The 19,318-nt window shown below is 41.2% G+C and overlaps 1 protein-coding gene and 1 long non-coding RNA gene across 2 annotated transcripts in view; one reads left to right on the top strand and one right to left on the bottom strand.

The window, feature by feature from the left end:
* Nucleotides 1-2,104: 2,104 nt before the first annotated feature.
* On the bottom strand, nt 2,105-18,552 carry DHRS7 (dehydrogenase/reductase 7). Its single transcript, XM_040641818.1, has 7 exons — nt 18,306-18,552; nt 12,991-13,143; nt 10,518-10,624; nt 9,825-10,064; nt 7,101-7,223; nt 5,636-5,851; nt 2,105-2,331 (listed from the first exon to the last, which is right to left on the bottom strand). The coding sequence occupies exons 1-7, from the start codon at nt 18,436-18,438 to the stop codon at nt 2,284-2,286; spliced, it is 1,020 nt and encodes a 339-aa protein (XP_040497752.1). The 5' UTR covers nt 18,439-18,552; the 3' UTR covers nt 2,105-2,283.
* Nucleotides 18,553-18,684: 132 nt separating this feature from the next.
* LOC103672654 overlaps nt 18,685-19,318 on the top strand; it is a 29,162-nt gene continuing 28,528 nt past the window's right edge. Inside the window, exons 1-2 of the long non-coding RNA XR_571205.1 lie at nt 18,685-18,825; nt 19,236-19,302. This is a non-coding gene — a long non-coding RNA (uncharacterized LOC103672654). The remainder of the gene's footprint in view (nt 18,826-19,235; nt 19,303-19,318) is intronic.

Below are 19,318 nucleotides of genomic sequence, written 5' to 3'. Positions count from 1 at the left end.
ATATGTTTGCTCTATTGTCTAATGGTTTCACAAGTATGGCCATATATGTCAAAACACATCAAATTGTCCATAGTACATCAACTATACTTCAGTGTTAAAATAGTAATGTGTTAAAAATAATAGAATATTTGTTTATTTAGTAGGAACTGATTGTGACTGAGGTCTCACGTGACTTACTGGTGCACCCAGTAGTTGAGCAAATCCTAAAGCCATAGCTTCTACTGCTAACTCTTCTAACCAGCTCACCAGCTGTCTGTCACCTTGCACAACCCCGTTTCTGCCTCACTTTCAGCACTAATAGAATGAGCACACCATTTCCTTCCTATTTCGAAGGGCCGTTCGAGATAAAGGTTAGGAAATGAGAGGTCAGGGCAAAATAATAAACTTTTTTAAAAGTCAATATGTGAACACTTGGTTTCACAGCTCTTGACCACATCTTTGACAAAATGAACTTTGACAAAAAGTTGCCTTTCCATCTTGGGTCGCTCACAAAAAAGATCAAAGAAGAGAGGGTTTATACGCAGAAAAGTATATGGTTGTACATGCCATAGAAAAACACCCCGCAGATGAATTTTTAAAGATCATTTTAACTTATTTATGCCCCTTCTACCCTTCATTGGCTGGAGTAATTGAGCAAACTGAACTCGTTCCTTCATCCTCATACCATGCTAATTTCATTCTCTGTGAGTTTTCATTCGTAACATTCTGGAAGCCTGGCATAGTCTTCAACAAACCCTAAACACTGGCAAGCACACCAAGGTCTGGAGATTTAGGGACAAAACAAAACTGACCTGCGCTCCAATCTCTTGAAACCTTTTTCTAAATTCCACCCTTTCAAGGCTCAGTGCAAATCATCCTCTCCACAGAGGGCTTCACACCCTTCTATATGCTACGGAGGGGTTTCCATAGTGTAGTGCTTATCATAGTCACCTCGCACTCTTCTATATTCAGATCTCTCCCTTTTCTGAATTATTTGTGCTTACAGTCTATACCATGCCATGTGACAATGTTGTTTTGTAGCATTCTAGATTTGTTCCAACAATTCATCTTTTTTATTTTTACCCCAGATGCAGTGTATTCAATTAGTCATAATGCCCATTTTCATCACTGGTTGTGCAAGAGCCCTCTTGCGTATTTTATTTTATCCTCATACTGCACCCTCATTATTCTGTTGCTGCTGTACCCCAAGGTCTACCTCTGTCACCTTCCCCCTTTTGTAAGGATAGCTACCTGAGGGGCCTCCAACTTACCCAACAACTATTCTAGTTCTTTTATGTATGTTGGCTATAGCTAAACTAACTGCTTATGATAAAGGAGCATGTTTTTCTTGTTACACCCCTCTTGAGAGTAGACAGTCAAGGAATATTTGCTGATTTTCTGTTGTGGCCTATGTATGTTTTCTACTGTCAAGTGGTAAAGATTAAAGTAATACTGCTAGTAAAAAAAGTAAAATTAATAACTAGAGTAAAGTGTTGCCAATGGGGTCTTCCCGAGCTGAGTTTACTCCTGGTTTTACCCCTTACTAGCTCTGTGACTTTGGGAAAGTAATACCTACTTGCTTTGAGCATCTGTTTCTTCCTCTATAAAGATGGATAATACCACAGACCTTAGTGAGCTGTTATGAGAAATAAGTGAATTAACTCATACAAAGCACCTCAGTACAGCAAACGGCATGTGACAGGGGCCTAATAATGGCTGCTATGAGCCCTACCCACCGCTTCAAATTATAGTCATTTGTACCCGTCAGCTCTTCTAAGAGTGTGAGTACCTTAGACGCAGGTCCATTTCAGATACTTCTTTATTATCTGCTCATTATCCTGCACTCTGCTTCATGTAGTATTCCATACATCTATGTTTAATGGGTTACTGTAATTCTTTGGTTAGCATTCTACTACCCTAGATTTTAAGCATATATGCTAGAGTATTTCAAAATGCCTTTTTGCTGGAGGGGAGGTGGGTGGGGGAATGGGGTGTCTGGGTGATGGGCATTAAGGAGGGCACTTGAGGTAATGAGCACTGGGTATTGTATGCAACTGATGAATCACTAAACTCAACATCTGAAATTAATTAAAAAAAATACAAAAAATGCTTTTTTATCCAAGAATGCAGTATATGTTAATATCTTTATTGCAAGATTCATGGCAATCTTTTGTTAATTATTACATGTTGAAAGAAAACTTGTATCTACTGAAAAGTGAAGTCAGAAGTTAGTCTTCAGTATATAAGAAGATTGTTGTTTTCATTTCTCCCGCCAGTGACTTAAAAAATACAAGTACTCCTCCTTCAGTCATGTTTTGTCTTCCAGGTTTTAAAGTAAGAGATATCTGCATCCTGTAACAAAGTGACAGTAATATGAATCAGACCCTCCTTTTATTTACCCTAGTTTTTATTTTTGTTTTTTGTTTTTACAAATTCCTTCTGTTTTCAGGAACTATATCATTATGATTCACTGTTAAGAATCCCTATAAAACATGGGCAAATGATTAAATTAGAATAAAAATAATAGGGGCGCCTGGGTGGCGCAGTCGTTTAGCGTCCGCCTTCGGCTCGGCGTGATCCCGGCGTTCTGGGATCGAGCCCCACATCAGGCTCCTCTGCTAGGAGCCTGCTTCTTCCTCTCCCACTCCACCTGCTTGTGTTCCCTCTCTCACTGGCTGTCTCTCTCTGTCAAATAAATAAATAAAAATCATAGCCAGAATTCTAGATCTACACAAAAATATTTCTGTAGGACTTAGTATCATTATATCCTCTATCAGGTATAAATATCATTGATTAGCATCTGCTAATCATTGAATAGCATTGATTAGCATTTCTAAAATGCTGAAATTTCTACTATTACTATGACCAGCATTTCATACCTGTAATAAATACAAAGAATTGGGGCACTGGGTAGCTCAGTCAGTTAAGCCTTCAACTCTTGATTTCAGCTCAGGTTATGATCTCAGGGTTCTGAGATTGAGCCCCACATTGGGGCTCCATACTCAGCAGGGGTCTGCTTGAGACTCTCTCCTTCTGCCCCTCCCCCTGCTCATGCTTGCTCACTCTCTCTCTCAAAATAAATAGATGAATAAAATAAATAAATCCTTAAACAAAATAAATAAATACAAAGAATAGGTCAGAGTATTTAGAATTGAAGTATCTGACAGATTAAAGTGACCTGTGAACTTCCAGTACATTGCTTAAAGAGTAAACCAAGGCAACTCAATAATCCTTAAGATGTGACATTTCATTTGGGAAGATATGCATTTACCGCTTCTAAGAATTTGCACTAAGACAAAATAATAAATAACAATTCAGTGCAGCTGTTGTTCTTGATCCTGAGAAATAATATATATTCATAAAAACACAGTTCCAGATATAATGTTCCTAGCCTAAACAACAGAAATAATTCAAGTATTACCAATAAGTACATTTAGTTTGAGAAAAGCTATATTGGCCTTATAAGCAAATTTCAAAAAGGAGATATATATATACATATATATATATAAAATAATGGGAGAAAAAAGCAAGGAGGAGAAAACGGAGTAAAAAAGTGAGGAACAATTTTTTTTCAGTTCATATCATTTTGTGTAAAGAACAAGGTATTTTATCTCAGAAATGTTCTTGGGAAATGAAAGGATGCCCAGTTTATCATAAAAAAGTGATTAGCAATAAGACCATGTAATAAGCAGGGGCACCTGGGTGGCTTGGCTGGTTAAGCATCTGCCTTTGGCTCAGGTCATAATCTCAGGTCCTGGGATCAAGTCCCACGTCAGGCTCCTTGCTCAGTGAGGACTCTGCTTCTCCCGCTCCCTCTGCCCCTCCCCTCTGCTCATGCTCTCTCTCTCTCAAATAAATAAATAAAATGTTTAAGAAAAAAAAAAGATCATGTAATAACATATTAAAGGTAGTGGTAGGAAGAGGAAGTCTGTCATTTTGGTAAAGACTCAATGTAATCAAATGCTTGATTTACTGAGTAATGTTTATATTTTTCAGTTAGATAATCTACAAACAAAACAAAATAACATTATTGTGGACACTCCAAAAAGCACAACTGCTATGTTGGCACCGGAACTCTAGCCCCTGGTCCCCTCTTCCCTTGAACCCAATCACTTCTGTAATGTATTCTCTCTCTGCCTTATTGCTGAACTCTTCCATCTTTATCTGCTAGCTAGATATCCTGCTACCATCAAAACAAAAGCATTAAGAACGAATACTTAACGAGCATAACCCTTCAAGATGAGTTTTAAGAGCTTTCCATATACTCACTCACTTACTCCCCATGACAATCCTATGACTAAGTGCATCATTAATGTCCATTTTGTAGATGGGGAGATTGACTTACAGAGAAGAACTTGCCTGAGATTGAGGCATGAGGTCACAGGATAGAGCTGGGATTTCAACCCAGGGAACCTGGTACGAGGCTCCATGCTCTTAACCAGGATGCTATGTCACCTCCCTAGTATGGAGCCCTTTCTTCTCAACTCCTGTCCATCACTGGGCACAACACCACTCTATCAGCTGTCCTCCGAGTTTAAAATTCAGATGTAAATCTTTGCTGAAGCTCTACCTTTGGAACCATCCCACACTACTACGTCCCAACATTACCAAAACACATATAAATCGCCCACGTTACAACTTGGTAGCAAATGAATAGCCTCCTTCAGGATTTTTCAAGCTCTGGACTTGTTTAGTGCATCGTGAAAGTTTTATAACCTTTAAGTCTCTTTAAGCATTTTGGTTGTTTGCTTTTTTCACTGATTCATGTTCACTGTCCTGCAAAAACTGGGAACAAATTAAGTGCCTAACAAATTGTGGATTGCTTAAATAGTGGTAGGTTATACAATGATACATTGGTATGCTTCCACTGAATAATTCTCTTTATATATCAATCCCTGTTAACTTATTTCTAAAAGAAGGTAGTAGTCACTGAAAAAATAACATTAAAAACCACCCACAGAAATGGCCTTTCTTTGCATTATCATAGCCATATTTTTTGGCTTAACTCATTACATTTTCTGTGGTCTTTATACGTTAAACTCTTGCAATGGTCATACTTTTTTTTCAGACATAGCTCAAATTATTCCTCATTTTTCTGTAAGAATGAGTATCCATTCATTTAAAAGAATGAATAATCACCGAATTTTTTCAGACACGGACATTTCGACACATATGTGCACAGTGCTTCCAGAATGAGGCCAAAGGACCAGCACTACACAGACAGTGAGCATGAGTTTTAACAGTACAATAAGTGCTTTGACAGAGTTAAGCACGGGACTGAGGTACACCTCATCCTGGGGAGAAGTGGGAGGGGAGGCCAGGTATCAACCCAAGGAGACCGTACCAGCTAGGAACTTGTGGTGAAAAGCAGTGGAGAAAGAGTATTTTGACCCATACACTGGTCAATCCAGAAGTGTAAAAGATAAAATGGCAATCTTTGACTTGATTTTACCTTGAAGAAACTTCTTCCTCTAAGACCAGCAGTAATTTATAGTAAACCAACAGATATGCATGGGGGACACAATGCTTTTTATCTCTTTTGTATTTACATCATAAGGTTGGTGGAGGGTTAGTAAGAGAAGTTTTCAAGCACTAGAGAATTTCATACTTTCCTACAAGACTGATACATATTAAGAAGTGTATAAATGGGTCTTACCAAACCATTCTTGAAGTTCTCAATTCTTTTCTTCCCTAATTTGTTGGTTAGCCACCAGGCCCAGGTCGGCATATATTGCCACAAATATGTTATTAACAAGAAAGGGTGATCCGAGATCCAAACTTCTTTCAAATCATTGGCCATGCTGATTAACATCAGCCGTACACAACGACTGGTCACCATCTTGTGGGACTGGACAGTATCAACGCCTACAGTCTAAGAAATGTTAAAAAAAATATTAAGTGAATGCTGAGTGTTTATCCAAGACATTTCACAGAACTTTTAAGCTAGAAAGGACATAGAGGTCATCTACTGGAGTGACTCTCTCAGTGGGACCTCATGCCCCTTTGTAGTCCCCATAGCTACTGAAGGGTGTCTATAAGCTATATTTCCACAAGCCTAAGAGAAATCATACACATACCAGATAAGACTGTGCAGGCTAAATGAAAGATGAAGGTTCTCTGCTTTTCCTTAGATCATCTTTAGTGTATTTACTAATAATTATATGTCATTTTAGCAATAAAAGTTTTTAAACAAATCAATCCACTTAGCAAGAGAAGTTCTATGAGACATGGAGTCCATGGGGATAAAATGGAGGAAGAAGATAAAAGCAGTTTCTGGTAGTGAACAAATCTGGTACTGCTCATCTCGTTAAGCCCCTACCATTCTACAAATACATAAACTGAGGCCCAGAAAGGTAGTGTCTCAGCTGTGCTCACACAGCTCATTAGCAGTAACCAGGTCTACAGTCCAAGTCACCTGATTCCTATAACAGCACGCTCATTCTGTTTCACCCTAGAGCCTCCACCGAAAATGGGAAAATATACATGGTATCTGTAAAACTTCTACATACAAGCAGAAGTAGATTTACATCTCAGTAGAAATCGATCTTCATGGAGAAGAAGAAAAATTTCATGGTCTTTAGTGGGATTTTGGATTATTTACTGATACTGGATTCACAAGACATTTGTCATCCACTGGGTAACTCACTACATATAATCCATGAGCTGAGGGAAGCACAGGCCTGTGCTTAGCACAGGTGAGGCTAACCTAAAATTATCTCAATTCGGCAAAGCTTTTCCTAAGCTCTTTCACCATAGCCCCTCTTGAAAATCCTAGTAAGATTTAATGTACTAAAATTCAGCCACACAGAACCTTTCAATGTTGCTATAATTTGTGAATTGACAGAAGCTGGGCTTTAAGAATATTGACCGTCCACATAATACTGGATTACTTATAAGCAGTATCTTCTCAGTTTCTTTAGCCTTTATTAAAACTGAATGCCAAAGCACCATCAGCTAATCTTAACAGTGTTCCTAGTGCTATGAGGTAAGTTTTGTAAATAATTCATAACATGGTAATAACATGCATGTTAGAAAAAATTCTAAGCCCTGAGACACAGTGATGCATTATCAATATCTAACTACTAAAGCATTCTAATTATTCTCCAATTAGATATTTTTACCTTTTGGACTTCTTCAGTTAGGGAATTCTTCACAATATTTGATTGCACAGGTCCTGGACAAATGTTAGATACTACTATACCTGGGCATGTAGCAAGTTCAGCTCGGAGGCAATTAAAAAAACCCTAATAGGCAAAAAAAGAAAAAAAAAAGAAAAAAAGCAACAAATAAAATGAAATACACATATCTCATATTTGCTCTTAGTATGAAATTACTTTTCTTCAAATTTTTATGGGGGGCAATAGTGGCACACTATCAAAATATGTTTTGAAATGCCAAGTAAAGGATGGGAGATATAACTGGGTGACCTTATTAAACATTTTTAACTGTAAGACTGGGGGCAATCTAGCACAGGCATGTTCAGGTATCATCACCTTCCGGTAGGAACAGTTCACCCCTTTTGGCAGTGGTGGTACATGCCATCAGTGATTTTTTATGGTGGGAGCTGGACAAGTGAAAAACTATCCCTTGGGGCGCCTGGGTGGCACAGCGGTTGAGCATCTGCCTTCGGCTCAGGGCGTGATCCCAGTGTTGTGGGATCGAGCCCCCCATCAGGCTCCTCCGCTGTGAGCCTGCTTCTTCCTCTCCCACTCCCCTTGCTTGTGTTCCCTCTCTCGCTGGCTGTCTCTATCTCTGTCAAGTAAATAAATAAAATCTTTAAAAAAAAAAATAGAAAAAAAAAAAAGAAAAACTATCCCTGGAGATTATTCCGACCCACCCTCCTCACACCAGTCCCCAGCTCCCCACTCCAAAAGAGGTGCGTGTTCTCCATTGAGAATCACTGCGGTTGGGCCTCTTTTATCCCTCAAAGTGGCCTAAAGTGCCAGTGCTGGCACAAGAGGGAGCGAGAGGGGTTAGTAATACTTAACAGAAATTATCAGAGAGGAAGAATTCAACGTTTTCTATTTACATTACTATTTTAACAGACAATTCATTTCAGCAAACATTTATTTTTAGGGTTAGCAAGAGAGTACATGCCTGGTTAAAAAAATAATACGACTGCTTACTTGATGGCTTTTGTAAAAACAAGCTAAACCCTCTAGACTTAAAGATATTGGCCATTTCTAAACCAAATACGGAATAAACATCTACTTTCCCTCATCTCTTTTCTAAATTAGGAAATGTTCCAAGACTACATTGGTATAAGCTGAATTAACTATTAAAGAGTCTACACAGCCAGCCCAGAGTGTGTTCATTTTTAACAGTTAAACAGTTCACCAACACTAAACAGTTACCAGCTCCCAATGCTGACCACTAATAAACAGGGGCTGTGAGGATTCACACTGTCGGAGATTAATAAAGTGCCTGACTCAGATGGACAGGAAAAAAGGCTTTGTAAATTCAAGAACTCTCATACCCTTAACCTTTTGCCTCTCTAGAGTAAAAGAGGATGAGGGCACCATGAAAGCCAAAACATCAGATGCTAATACATCTCCTTGTCTGAAATCACATCTGGTACAGAGTGTGAACTTCTCGGTGATAAACAAATTCACTCTAGAGCTTGTTGTGAATCAGGGAAGGAAAAGTGTTCTTGGAAAAGTGCTTCCTGGTCGCAGGGTTCAGCTACCGGTTTAACTAACTAGAGTCTCAACCTGCCACATTGTCTCAGAGGATCAAATCCAGTAATAAAACAGTGAGTCCTGGAAGGCAGGCCAGATAACACAGGTTGTGCTTTACTGAAAGCACCCTGCATGTCATGAGAAACTTGGCTGCCGTCCCTTATCTGCCTGCCCCAGACTTGCCCAACTGCTCTGCAGAAGTGACTATTACCCCAGCACCAAATATGGGGACATCATCAGTGTAGCATCCGGTTCACCACTCTGCAACTGTCTGCTCTCCCCAGCAGAAAGAGGATGCCCTAAAGAACCAGCTTCAGATCCTCATGAAACTGTGAGGACCATTTGGCTGCTGCATCTCATTATTCCAACGGTGCAACATTCTCCTTACACTGACCTTCAACAGCATTAATTATAAACTATGTGTCTCCTATTGGCCTTAGGATCTAATTTGCTCCATGTTACAGTTTAATAATATTTCTTCATATCTACTCTTAAGCCAACATTAAAACTTCATTTCTTTCCAATATTTACATCTAGTAACTTATGCAAACCAAATCAAACTTTTCTCCTAGCCTCTGCCTTGACTAGCTTTTCTTTCAGTGATGCCATGGTCAATAGAGTCAAGCCTAGTCCCAGTAGGGATATGAAGCCCAGAGCTACTCATCCAGTGGCGAGCTCCTATTTCTGACATGCATATATATTTACACCAGATAAAACAAATACCAACTACAACAGGGAAGGAAAAAGAAGCCACGTAAATGAGAATGACAAGTACAACTTCAAGTGTGTGTGGAAGAAATGAGGGGTAGACCCCAAATTAGCCAGGAAGATGTGGTAGAGATGAGGATAAGGGTGACAGGTTGACTAGACTAAACACTTCTTGAGGGTAGGGACCGTTTCTTATCTTTATATTCCCAAGATCTGTTGCAGTGCATGGCATGGCAGTGTAGATACTCAATACATGTTTGTTGAATTAGGAAGAAGCCTGTGAGATTCAAGTCTTTTTTAGCATCTTCTGGGGATGTCGTCTACCAAAGGTCTCCTTGGGTCTCTCTTGCTGTCTCCCTACATCACTGCCCAGTTCCTGTGACCTCTTGCAGTAATGGTCATATCCCCCATACACATATTTAGATGAGTACCATCAGAGTTGAGTTGGAACAGACTTACCCTAAGAGCATGTTTGCTGGCACTATATCCACTCGAAAGGGGCGCAGATATGATACCCAGGAGGCTGTTCACGGTAACGATCTTTCCTTGCTTCCTCTCGATCATGTGAGGCAGAACACACATTGTCAAGGACACCGTCCCTAAGTAGTTAAGTTCTATTAGCTCCTTGAAGACATCCAGGCTGGTATCCACACACAAAGAACGCTGGGATCTTCCAGCATTGTTGACCAGAATGTCAATCTAGTTAAATAAAATCAGAAAAGGGGCACTTTGGGGATGACCTGTAAATGGATTGATGCAATTCTCAGGGATGGATGGTTGTATCATTAACTTGAAAAAAAAATCAATGGAATGGTGAATTTCCAGAAGTCATCAATAAAGAGAGAAAATAAAAACCAGAATTCACCTATGGAATTAATTTCCCATCTTAAGTGACTTTTTATAAGTGTCACAAAAATAAAAGGCATGGTGAATTTTTACCTTCTTTTGTTCTAGATGGAGGAATTAGTACTTGTTAAGGTATGGAAAGGATGAATCACATAAAGCCAGGTCTTCAAGTGTAAGAGACTCGTGGGCACTGATCTCACTACATGGACCCATTTACCTAAAGCCCTTTCAGTGACAGCACAAAGATGGGAATCTCTTTCATAGCTGTGTCAAAGCAAGACTTATCGATTTAAAATGGCTCCTTACTTTACCAAACTCCTGGAGAACCACTTTGGTAGCCGCTTCATGGGAACTTCTGTCAGCCAGGTCAAGCGGCAAAACAAGTATATCTTTTTCTTTTAAATTGCCATTCTCTAGATAAAGACATTTAAAAATTAGTGCAGACATCATGAGATAGTTCAATCAGGCTTCTCGCTACTGCATTAAGTTTAACACCCACCCTACAACCGGACTTGGCAACAAACTCACTGACTAAGAGGACTGGTGGTCATGAGGCAACATCTCCTGAGACAAAACACTGGCTGGGTCTACAGGAAGTAGAACGGCTCTCTTCAACATGAACATACACTGTCTAACACTGAAACAGTGTTAAAAGAAATCAAGATTTCTAAAAGAAATCAAGATTATGCTACAAGCTAAAAAAAAAAGCAAATTTTAGAGTATACTTTAGAAGTACAGAGGTACATTTGTCTTATGATAGGTGCACAAAGTATAGTTGCTCTTTCACATTAAAACGAAAAACAATTTATGCCTTGTACTAGTAAGACATTCAGAGTTCCCCAGTCAGATGACACATAGAAGCTTCCTTCCAGAGAAAAGGATTCCAGGAAGCAAACAAGGAACAGGACACAATCCTGATATACCCAATCAAGAAACACGTGGAGCTATACTGGCCCTTTCTATTACTGTTCATCAAAAGAATAAGGCTCTAACCTTGAAATACAAGAAGTAATGCCAATAAGAAAAACAAACAAGGAGAGAAAATAAAAGAGATAGAAAGGTTTTATGGGCAAAGTCTAAACTGTGAAACACGAACTGTTTAAAAGAAATGGAAATGCTTGCACCAATGATCGGACAGAGGAAAGGAAAACAACCAGCCTCACTCCAGTCAAGAAATGCTGACATGGTTCCCTTCTGCCAGTACAAGACTTGCAAGTCTCAACAGCTGGAGAAACGACTACCGTCAGAAGTGTTCCCACGCAAAACACAAGAGGCCTCTGAAATCGACGTCTGAAAGAGGCCTTGTGGATGTGGCTGCTGACTCCTTTTTTGGGTGGTTAATGTTTAAAGAATGACAGGTAGAGAGATGACAAAAAAAATGGTCTGCTTCAAAATTCAAAATATCTTAATTTAGGTACTAAATGTCCTATGAGAAATAATAACTTTATTACTTGAGACTGCTTTCATGTGAATATAACTATACCAAAACCCAAACCAAAAAAAATTAAAAATTAGCATTGTTTCTGTAATAGGAATATGAATATTACCTCAAGCTGCATTTTAAAACCTAATTCAATGCCCGTTCTTTCATTTTTTTTGTTCTTTCATATTTATAACAAAAATTTTACAGCATCCCATATGACTTTAATATCTGACATTTTAGCAAAATGAAGCATCCTCTCTAATTAAACTTCTATGGTTACATACTTGTATGCCACACATAACCAAACTGTTCTTTTTCTAGGACAAAAATAAAAAGATATGTGGTCACTGAAAACCCACCAGCATTTGAAAGAATTGGTGGTCACTCCCTAATACCAAGAGTCAGTGCAAAAGAAAAGTAGAAAGGCACACATGGGTCAATGGAACAGAACAGAAAATCCAGAAATAAAGCCACAATTATATGGTATATTAATCTTCGACAAAGCAGGAAAGGATACCCAATGGGAAAAAGACAGAATCTTCAACAAATGGTATTGGGAAAACTGGACAGCGACATGCAAAAGAATGAAACCTGGACCACTTTCTTACACTATACACAAAAATAAATTCAAAATGGATTAAAGACCTAAATATGAGACAGGAAACCATCGAAATCCTAGAAGGGAGGGGTGCCTGGGTGGCTCAGTCGGCTAAGCAATGGAATACTACTCAGCCATAAAAAGAATGAAATCTTGCCATTTACAATGACATGGATAGAGCTTGAGAGTGTAATGCTAAGCGAGATAAGTCAGTCAGAGAAGGACAAATACCACATGATTTCACCCATTTGTGGAATTTAAGAAACAGAATAAACAAGTGAAGGGAAAAAAGAGAGACAGAGAGAAAACAGGAAACAGACTCTTAACTATAGAGAAAAAACTGAGGGTTACCAGAGGGGAGGTGGCTGGGGGGAGGGGTTGGAACAGGTGATGGGATTAAGGAGTGCACTCGTCCTGATGAGCACCTGGTGATGTATGAAAGTGTTCAATCACTAGATTGTACACCTGAAACTAATATTACACTGTATGTTAACTAGCTGGAAACAAAACTAAAACTTAAAAAAAAAAACAAATATGTAATTAGAAAGGTGTCAGAAAAAGAGAAGAAAAAGGCAAGGGCAGCTAATGAAGTGATGCCCATGGGAAGAGGATTTGGATCTGAGCATTTGGGACATTTGGAACCAGAGTGGACAGCCCGGGAAAATCCCACTTTTTCCTCTAAAATTCTCAAAATCGTATTTGAATTTGGACTCTGGTTTATTTCTAGGAAGTACTGCTGCCATTTTAGATTTACTCACCAAGGCACCTTCTCTTCACCCTTTCCAGCTCTTGCACTCTTCTGGCTGACAGCACAAGGGAGACTCCCAGTGTAGACAGCTGGTACGCCAGCTCCTCACCGATCCCACTCGATGCTCCGGTCACCCATACCACCATATCAGTCAGCTCCCATTCTAGTGAGAAACAAGTGTGGAGTGAGCAGGAAATAAGGAATGGATTATACCTACAATTCAAAGATTACCAAAAAGATAGTCTTAAACATACCACTACACATATGAAGGACACAATGTATGGAGTTTAAAATTTTCAATATCCTATATTTATGGCCTTGATCCTGGTGATGGTCTCCCAGGTGAACACTTACCTCAAACTCACTGAGTTGTATGCATTAAATATGTACAGTTTTTTGACATGCTAATCAAACCTCAATAAAATGGTTTAAAATTTTTTAAATTAAATATCCTCAGAAAGCACCTCCTAATTTTTTTTTAACAAAGTGTGAATACAGGGACATCTGGGAGGCTCAGTTGGTTGAGCATCTGCCTTTAGCTCAGGTCATGAACCTAGGGTCCTGGGAACGAGTCCCACATCGGGCTCCCCGCTCGGCAAGGAGACTTTTTCTCCCTCTCGCTCTGTTGCTCTCCCCCTGTTCCTGCTGTCTCTCATGCTGTCTCAAATAAATTTAAAAAATCTTAAAAAAAAAAAAAAAAAAGACTGCAAAAATGCTATGGCACTAAAGCAATGAGGACTGGTTTATTCTTCTTTTCTCCAATGAAAAACTCACTTGCCCTGCAGGACATGATAGCCACCATCTATCTGAATTCCTAGAGAGTGACTGTGGTACAACGTTCCTGTGTGCTTTCTTTACTAAAATATGTGTTGTTCATCAAAAACAGTAGGGGCACCTGGGTGGCTCAGTTAAACATCTGACTTCGGCTCAGGTCATGATCTCAGGATCCTGGGATCAAGGCCCATATGGGCTCTCTCTTCCGTGGGGAGTCAGCTTGTCACTCTGACCTCCCCTTGCTTACGCTTGCTCTCTCTTTTTCTCTCTCTTTCTCAAATAAGTAAATAAAATCTTAAACACACACTCACACACACACACACACACACCAGTAAACACGGAATCACCACACACATTTCTGATTTGAGATCATAAAAATTAAAATTGGGAAATCAGTTTACTGTTTTAGTCAAACCATTCTAAAACCTGTCGGGGTAACAGTACCAGCTCTGGAGACTGCCAGGGGTCAAATCCTGGCTCCATCACACACAGCAAGGAAATGCCCTCCTGTGAAAACTTGGTGCCTTAATGTTCCACAACTGGAAAATTGGCTTAATAATAAAATCTCCCTCAAAGTGTTGTTGAGAAAAATGAGTTAAAATAAGTATCCAGAGCAGTGTCTGACACATACTCAGTGCTTAATAAAATGTCTACTTATTGCTAAAAGTGTTTAACAAATAGACTTTTCAGCAGCAACACAAAGAATATTCACCCAACAACTGTTCTAATTCCTCTAGCCAGGGGCAAAGGGGTTCCTAACATTATAGTTATAATTTTTTGTAGGCTTAATACTTTTTATTACTTCCTATGTGCTTAAACAAATACCTTATTAGAACCCTCACAAGAAACTTACGAAATAAGAATCATCTTAATTTTACAAAAAGGAAACTGAGGATTACAGACATTAATTTACCCCACTAGACTGGAAATTCCCTTAAGACCCTGTCTGCCTTGTTCACTGTTCAGTGCCTAGCACAGAGACCGGAATATAGAAAGAACGCCATCTGTAACTTTTGAGTAAACACCACACAACCCTAGCAGAGCTGGGATATAAGCCCAGGCACATCTAGCTCCAAAGCCCACACTCGGACCACCAGCCTGTGATGCCCACATTTTAATATGATCAATCTTTTAAAACCCAACTGTTTCTTAGCCATTCAAGAAAATGCAACTTGTCTTCAGGAAAGAGGTTTCATGTAAATATCTGAACTAAGGTTGGAAACATCCCAAATACTATGTCTAGGCTACAATGCCTTCCTATCGTATGACGTACTTGTATTGAAATGCACAACAGAGGACTCCATCAGGAAGAGCAGAATGTACATTCAGATAATCATGTATTCACTCACTGCTCATCGTTCCAAAGTTCTGCAGTACTCAGACTACAGAGTGAATATAATTGTTTGTAACTATTTACTAACTAGCATAAGGCTCACAAAAATTTCATGTTTACACGACTAAGCAAATATGACTTAAAACCAATGATGAAAACCCCTAGGCCCGGTACACCTGCAGTCCTGGCCCCCTTCTTCACACCCTGGAGTAGAAAACTTGCATATTTAATAGCACTAACTTTTGTTTACCAATTCCACAGAATCTAGCAAGACATGAAGGGCTCCCCCACTGAGTCTCTGAAAGCAGAGTCTGGAGTTGGAAGGAAACTCCACAAGAGTTCAACCCCCAACCCAGTTTGAGAATTCTCTCCTCAAGCTGTTGACTAATGTCTACTTAATTCCCTCACAGGATGCAGAAGCTACTTCTCTCCAAAGCACCCCCTCCTTCCTTGGACTAGTTTAATCATTCAAGGGGTCAAGGATTCTTTCCCATACTGTGGTCCACCTTTAATCTGCTGCCCCGTAGCAGTGGAGTCATTGGCAGCAGCTCTGCCTTGTGGTAACAGAAAGAATAAATCAAGCCTGGCTTGCACGTGACAATCCTTTGTGTATGTAAAGACAGCTTACATGTCTTTCCTAAATCCTCTCATCTCTTGCTTCTCTAAGGCTAAATAAACACCTCCAACGTCTGTGACCTTCCCTCAGATGACATGGCATCAGGTTTCCTCACTCTTTGGCTCACACCCCTCTCCACAAACTCTAGCTTGTCAATGTTCCTATTGAAGAGAACTGGCCCGAGAAGAATCCAGGACTCCCGTGGGGTCTGGACAATGGCTGGCTCAGGCACTGGGGTGTCCCAGGGTCCAGCACAGAGGCTGACACATACAAGCAGCCATTCAGAAGACATCTGCTGTGGACTGCCATGTGTTGCCTCATACGCGACATGCCTCCAAGGCTTGCGGAGTCTTTTCTGGCAGTCATTTCAGAGTCTGCTCACATGGAGGTTACTGCCAACTAAAACCTGAGTTTTCCTCTGGTGTGCTGCTGCTGGAGACTTCCCACTCTGGACTCGTGCCATGGATTTTTCTGGATCTATGTGCAGCATCTAAATTTAGTCACCCTTCAATTTCACCATGGGAGATATATGCTTGGAAACACGGAGAAATTCTCTAGAAGGATACATAAAAGGTGGGAAACATTGGTTGCTCCAGAGAGGCATACTTGGTGGCTGGGGGCAGCTTTTCACTATATATCCTTTTGTGTCGTTAGGTTTCGTAACATGAGTATATTGTCTATTTTCTAAGGTGACAAAAACAATACACCTATGGAGAAGACAGGGAGGATTTACTTATTTATAAAAATATATATTATATATATACATATTTTACCTTAATAGAGTCTGCCCATCTTTCCAGTCTAAACTGTTCTGGGAACCTGATGGGAACCTGAGTGTATCTCCATGTGCCTTAAACTCTGTTTTATTAGCACCCTCCCAACCCCCAGTAGACTTTCTAGTGATTTTTGTCCTAAAAACTCCTCCATGAAATTTTAACACCAGTTATAAGACTAAATTAAAAAATTAAAAGTTAAATTAAAATTTAAAGGCCATTACCATTTAACTTTATAACTGTATTTGCAGAATAACTTTTAATGTAATTTATTTACTTAGATAAATGATAAGGTATTGAATTAGTATGCAAATTAGCCTATTCTAGAAGTTCATAATAATAATAGCAGTGTAATTAAATGTATCTGAAAATCCTTCAAAACTATTTTTCCAGCAACAGTAAAATACTGAAAAGATTAAATGAATTTCTTAAAAACTATTTTTGGTCAACTTTTAATTTTTGCTTGATATGTGATAATAACTTAAATTTAACTTGCTGTTAGATATTCATTCAGACACTGTCAACATTTTTCCTCTTCAGCACTTGACATAACTAATGGATCGAATAACTTCTGCAGAATTAAATTTTTTAAAAAACCTATTTTTAGTAATGTCAAGTCCAAGTTAACACAAAAGCACTCAGGATCGAATGGAAATATCCACAAAGCAGCCACAAGGCAGCCGTCAGACAAGCGAAGGACTGATCCAGAGAAGGTCTGACAATCACAACCATCTATTTGCGATAGTTTTGTAGTGTTGACCTTGCATAGGTGTATTTTCCACCAACTCAATAATGTCAGCACTCCAGACGTTATCCCCAAGAAAATGCAACAAGACGAAATATTAAGGAATAAGGTTTTTGCGGTAGAGTTGAGCTTTGGAGGGACACAAAACCGTATCATCTAAGATTTTCTTTGGTCCTCAAGAACCTGTTTTGACACCCTTGGCAGCCATATCGCTGCCCTTCCCTCCTAGCCCCCTTTGGAAAGCAGAGTCTGTCTTCTGCACTGCTAGCATCACTTCCAAGTAAACTACCTCACATGCTTTGGGTATTTTCACACAGGAAACTACTTCCAGGGAAACCCACTTACCCTAGCGCTTATGGATCCAAAGCCTAGCTCTGGGTAGGTCATTTAATGTCTCTGAACATTGGGTTCCCTATCGGGAAAATAAGATTAATAACGCTTACTTTGTAAGAGTCGCTGTAAAGGCTAGAGGTCGTGTCACATCGCTTTAGCACAAAGAATGTGCTTAGGCAACGCCCACCAAATTTTAACCAGGGCACAGATGAAAGTGGGAGAGGCAGAACGGCCCCCAGTATGCCAGTAAGGATCTCGCCCCGGGCAAAATCCAGTTCTCTCGAGGGTGATACTTTCATCCCAGTACGTGAGTAGGGGGCTAACTCCGGACACTCTCATTTTATTTCACCACTCGGGGAGAGGGAACAGCTTCATGAAGTAGATAAACCGGGCTCCAGTTCTCAAAAGGAGGCTTCCTTACAAACTCAGGGGACCCACACTGTTTGTCAAAGTGGTGTCCTCCGTGGACGCAGCAGCAGAACCCCTGGGAGCGGGGTAAGAATTTCGAGTCCCTAGGGCGCCCCGCCCATTCCAGAGCCCTCTCCGCTCGGCAAGCGGCCAAGTCCTCGCTGACCCCCAAGAGAGACCGAGGGGCAGGACCGCCTCCTTGGTCCCGGCTTTTTCGTCCCCACCCAGGCAGCCCCAGGGAAAGCCGCCGAAGCTCCAAGCCGCCCGGAAGGATGAGGTGATAGCGGGGACGGCCGCAGGGAGCCCGGCCTCCCCCTCAGGAGGCGCGGCCGCGGGTCCTCACCTGGGCGTCGCCCCTGCCACTCGGCCCACATCAGGGTCAGGTCGCCATCCGCCCGCAGGAAGCGGAGCAGCTGCACCACGAGCGCGAGGAGCGCGCACAGCGCCAGCAGCCACAGCCCCAACTCCCAGCTCATCGCGGCCGCGCGCTCCCGGCTCGGCGGGAGGCAGACTGACCGCGTCCGGACCGCGCAGCAGCGCACGGGACTCAGCGCACCAGACTCAGCGCGGCCGCCTCCCGCAGGGCCCGAGAGCCGCCCCGCCCCGGCTCCGCCCAGATAGTGGGCAGGCGGGAAGGGCGGTCCGGGCGCGCCCAGTGCGGCACCACGTTCCGCACCGCCCCCCACCTCATCCCCCCTCCACCCTCCGCCGGCCGGCGGCGCTGTGCGGAGGATGTTGGGGATCCCCGCACGCCGCGCCCCCTCTTCGCTGGGGTCTGCGCCAGAGGAAGGGTTGCAGTAGGGACAGAAGGCATGGAGGACTTTAAGATTTGGCGAGACTGCCGTTAGTACAGCAGCCACAAGGTTTGTCCTATCAAGAACAATTCTCTAACAGTTGTTTTGAGCAAGGAATATAGTTTCAAGGCTCGGGTTGTGTCAAAAGAAGAGCACAGATATTCCGACCTATGACCGGGATTCCCACCATCCTCATCTTTCTTTCCTTCTTTAACTAAATGAAGGGAACAGACTATTAGTTTTCCACCCCCGCCATGCCCTCACACCCACCACACCCAATGAACCCTGAATCTGAGTTGCCATCTTGTCGATTTAGATTTGGAAAGCAGTTGCAAGAGACACTTGCCTGGTTCCTGGATGGGAAAGGGCAGTTTCAGTCAAGATTGCCCATGAGCACTAGCTCTAGGAGCAGGATTGCAGACCTGACCCCAGCTGGTGCCTCCCTGAGCAACCTAAGTAAAGTATTTCTTTATCTTTAGGTACCCACAAAGAATAGGGAGGTTTAAATAAGAAAATGCCTGCGAGGGACACAGCAGCTCATACACAGTAATTATATTCCTTC

This window comes from Ursus maritimus, unplaced genomic scaffold (genome assembly GCF_017311325.1).
Source record: "Ursus maritimus isolate PB19 unplaced genomic scaffold, ASM1731132v1 scaffold_25, whole genome shotgun sequence".
NCBI classification, from domain to species: Eukaryota; Metazoa; Chordata; class Mammalia; order Carnivora; family Ursidae; genus Ursus; species Ursus maritimus.
Note: the sequence above shows the minus strand (reverse complement) of the source record. Positions and strands in the feature narration are given on the sequence as shown.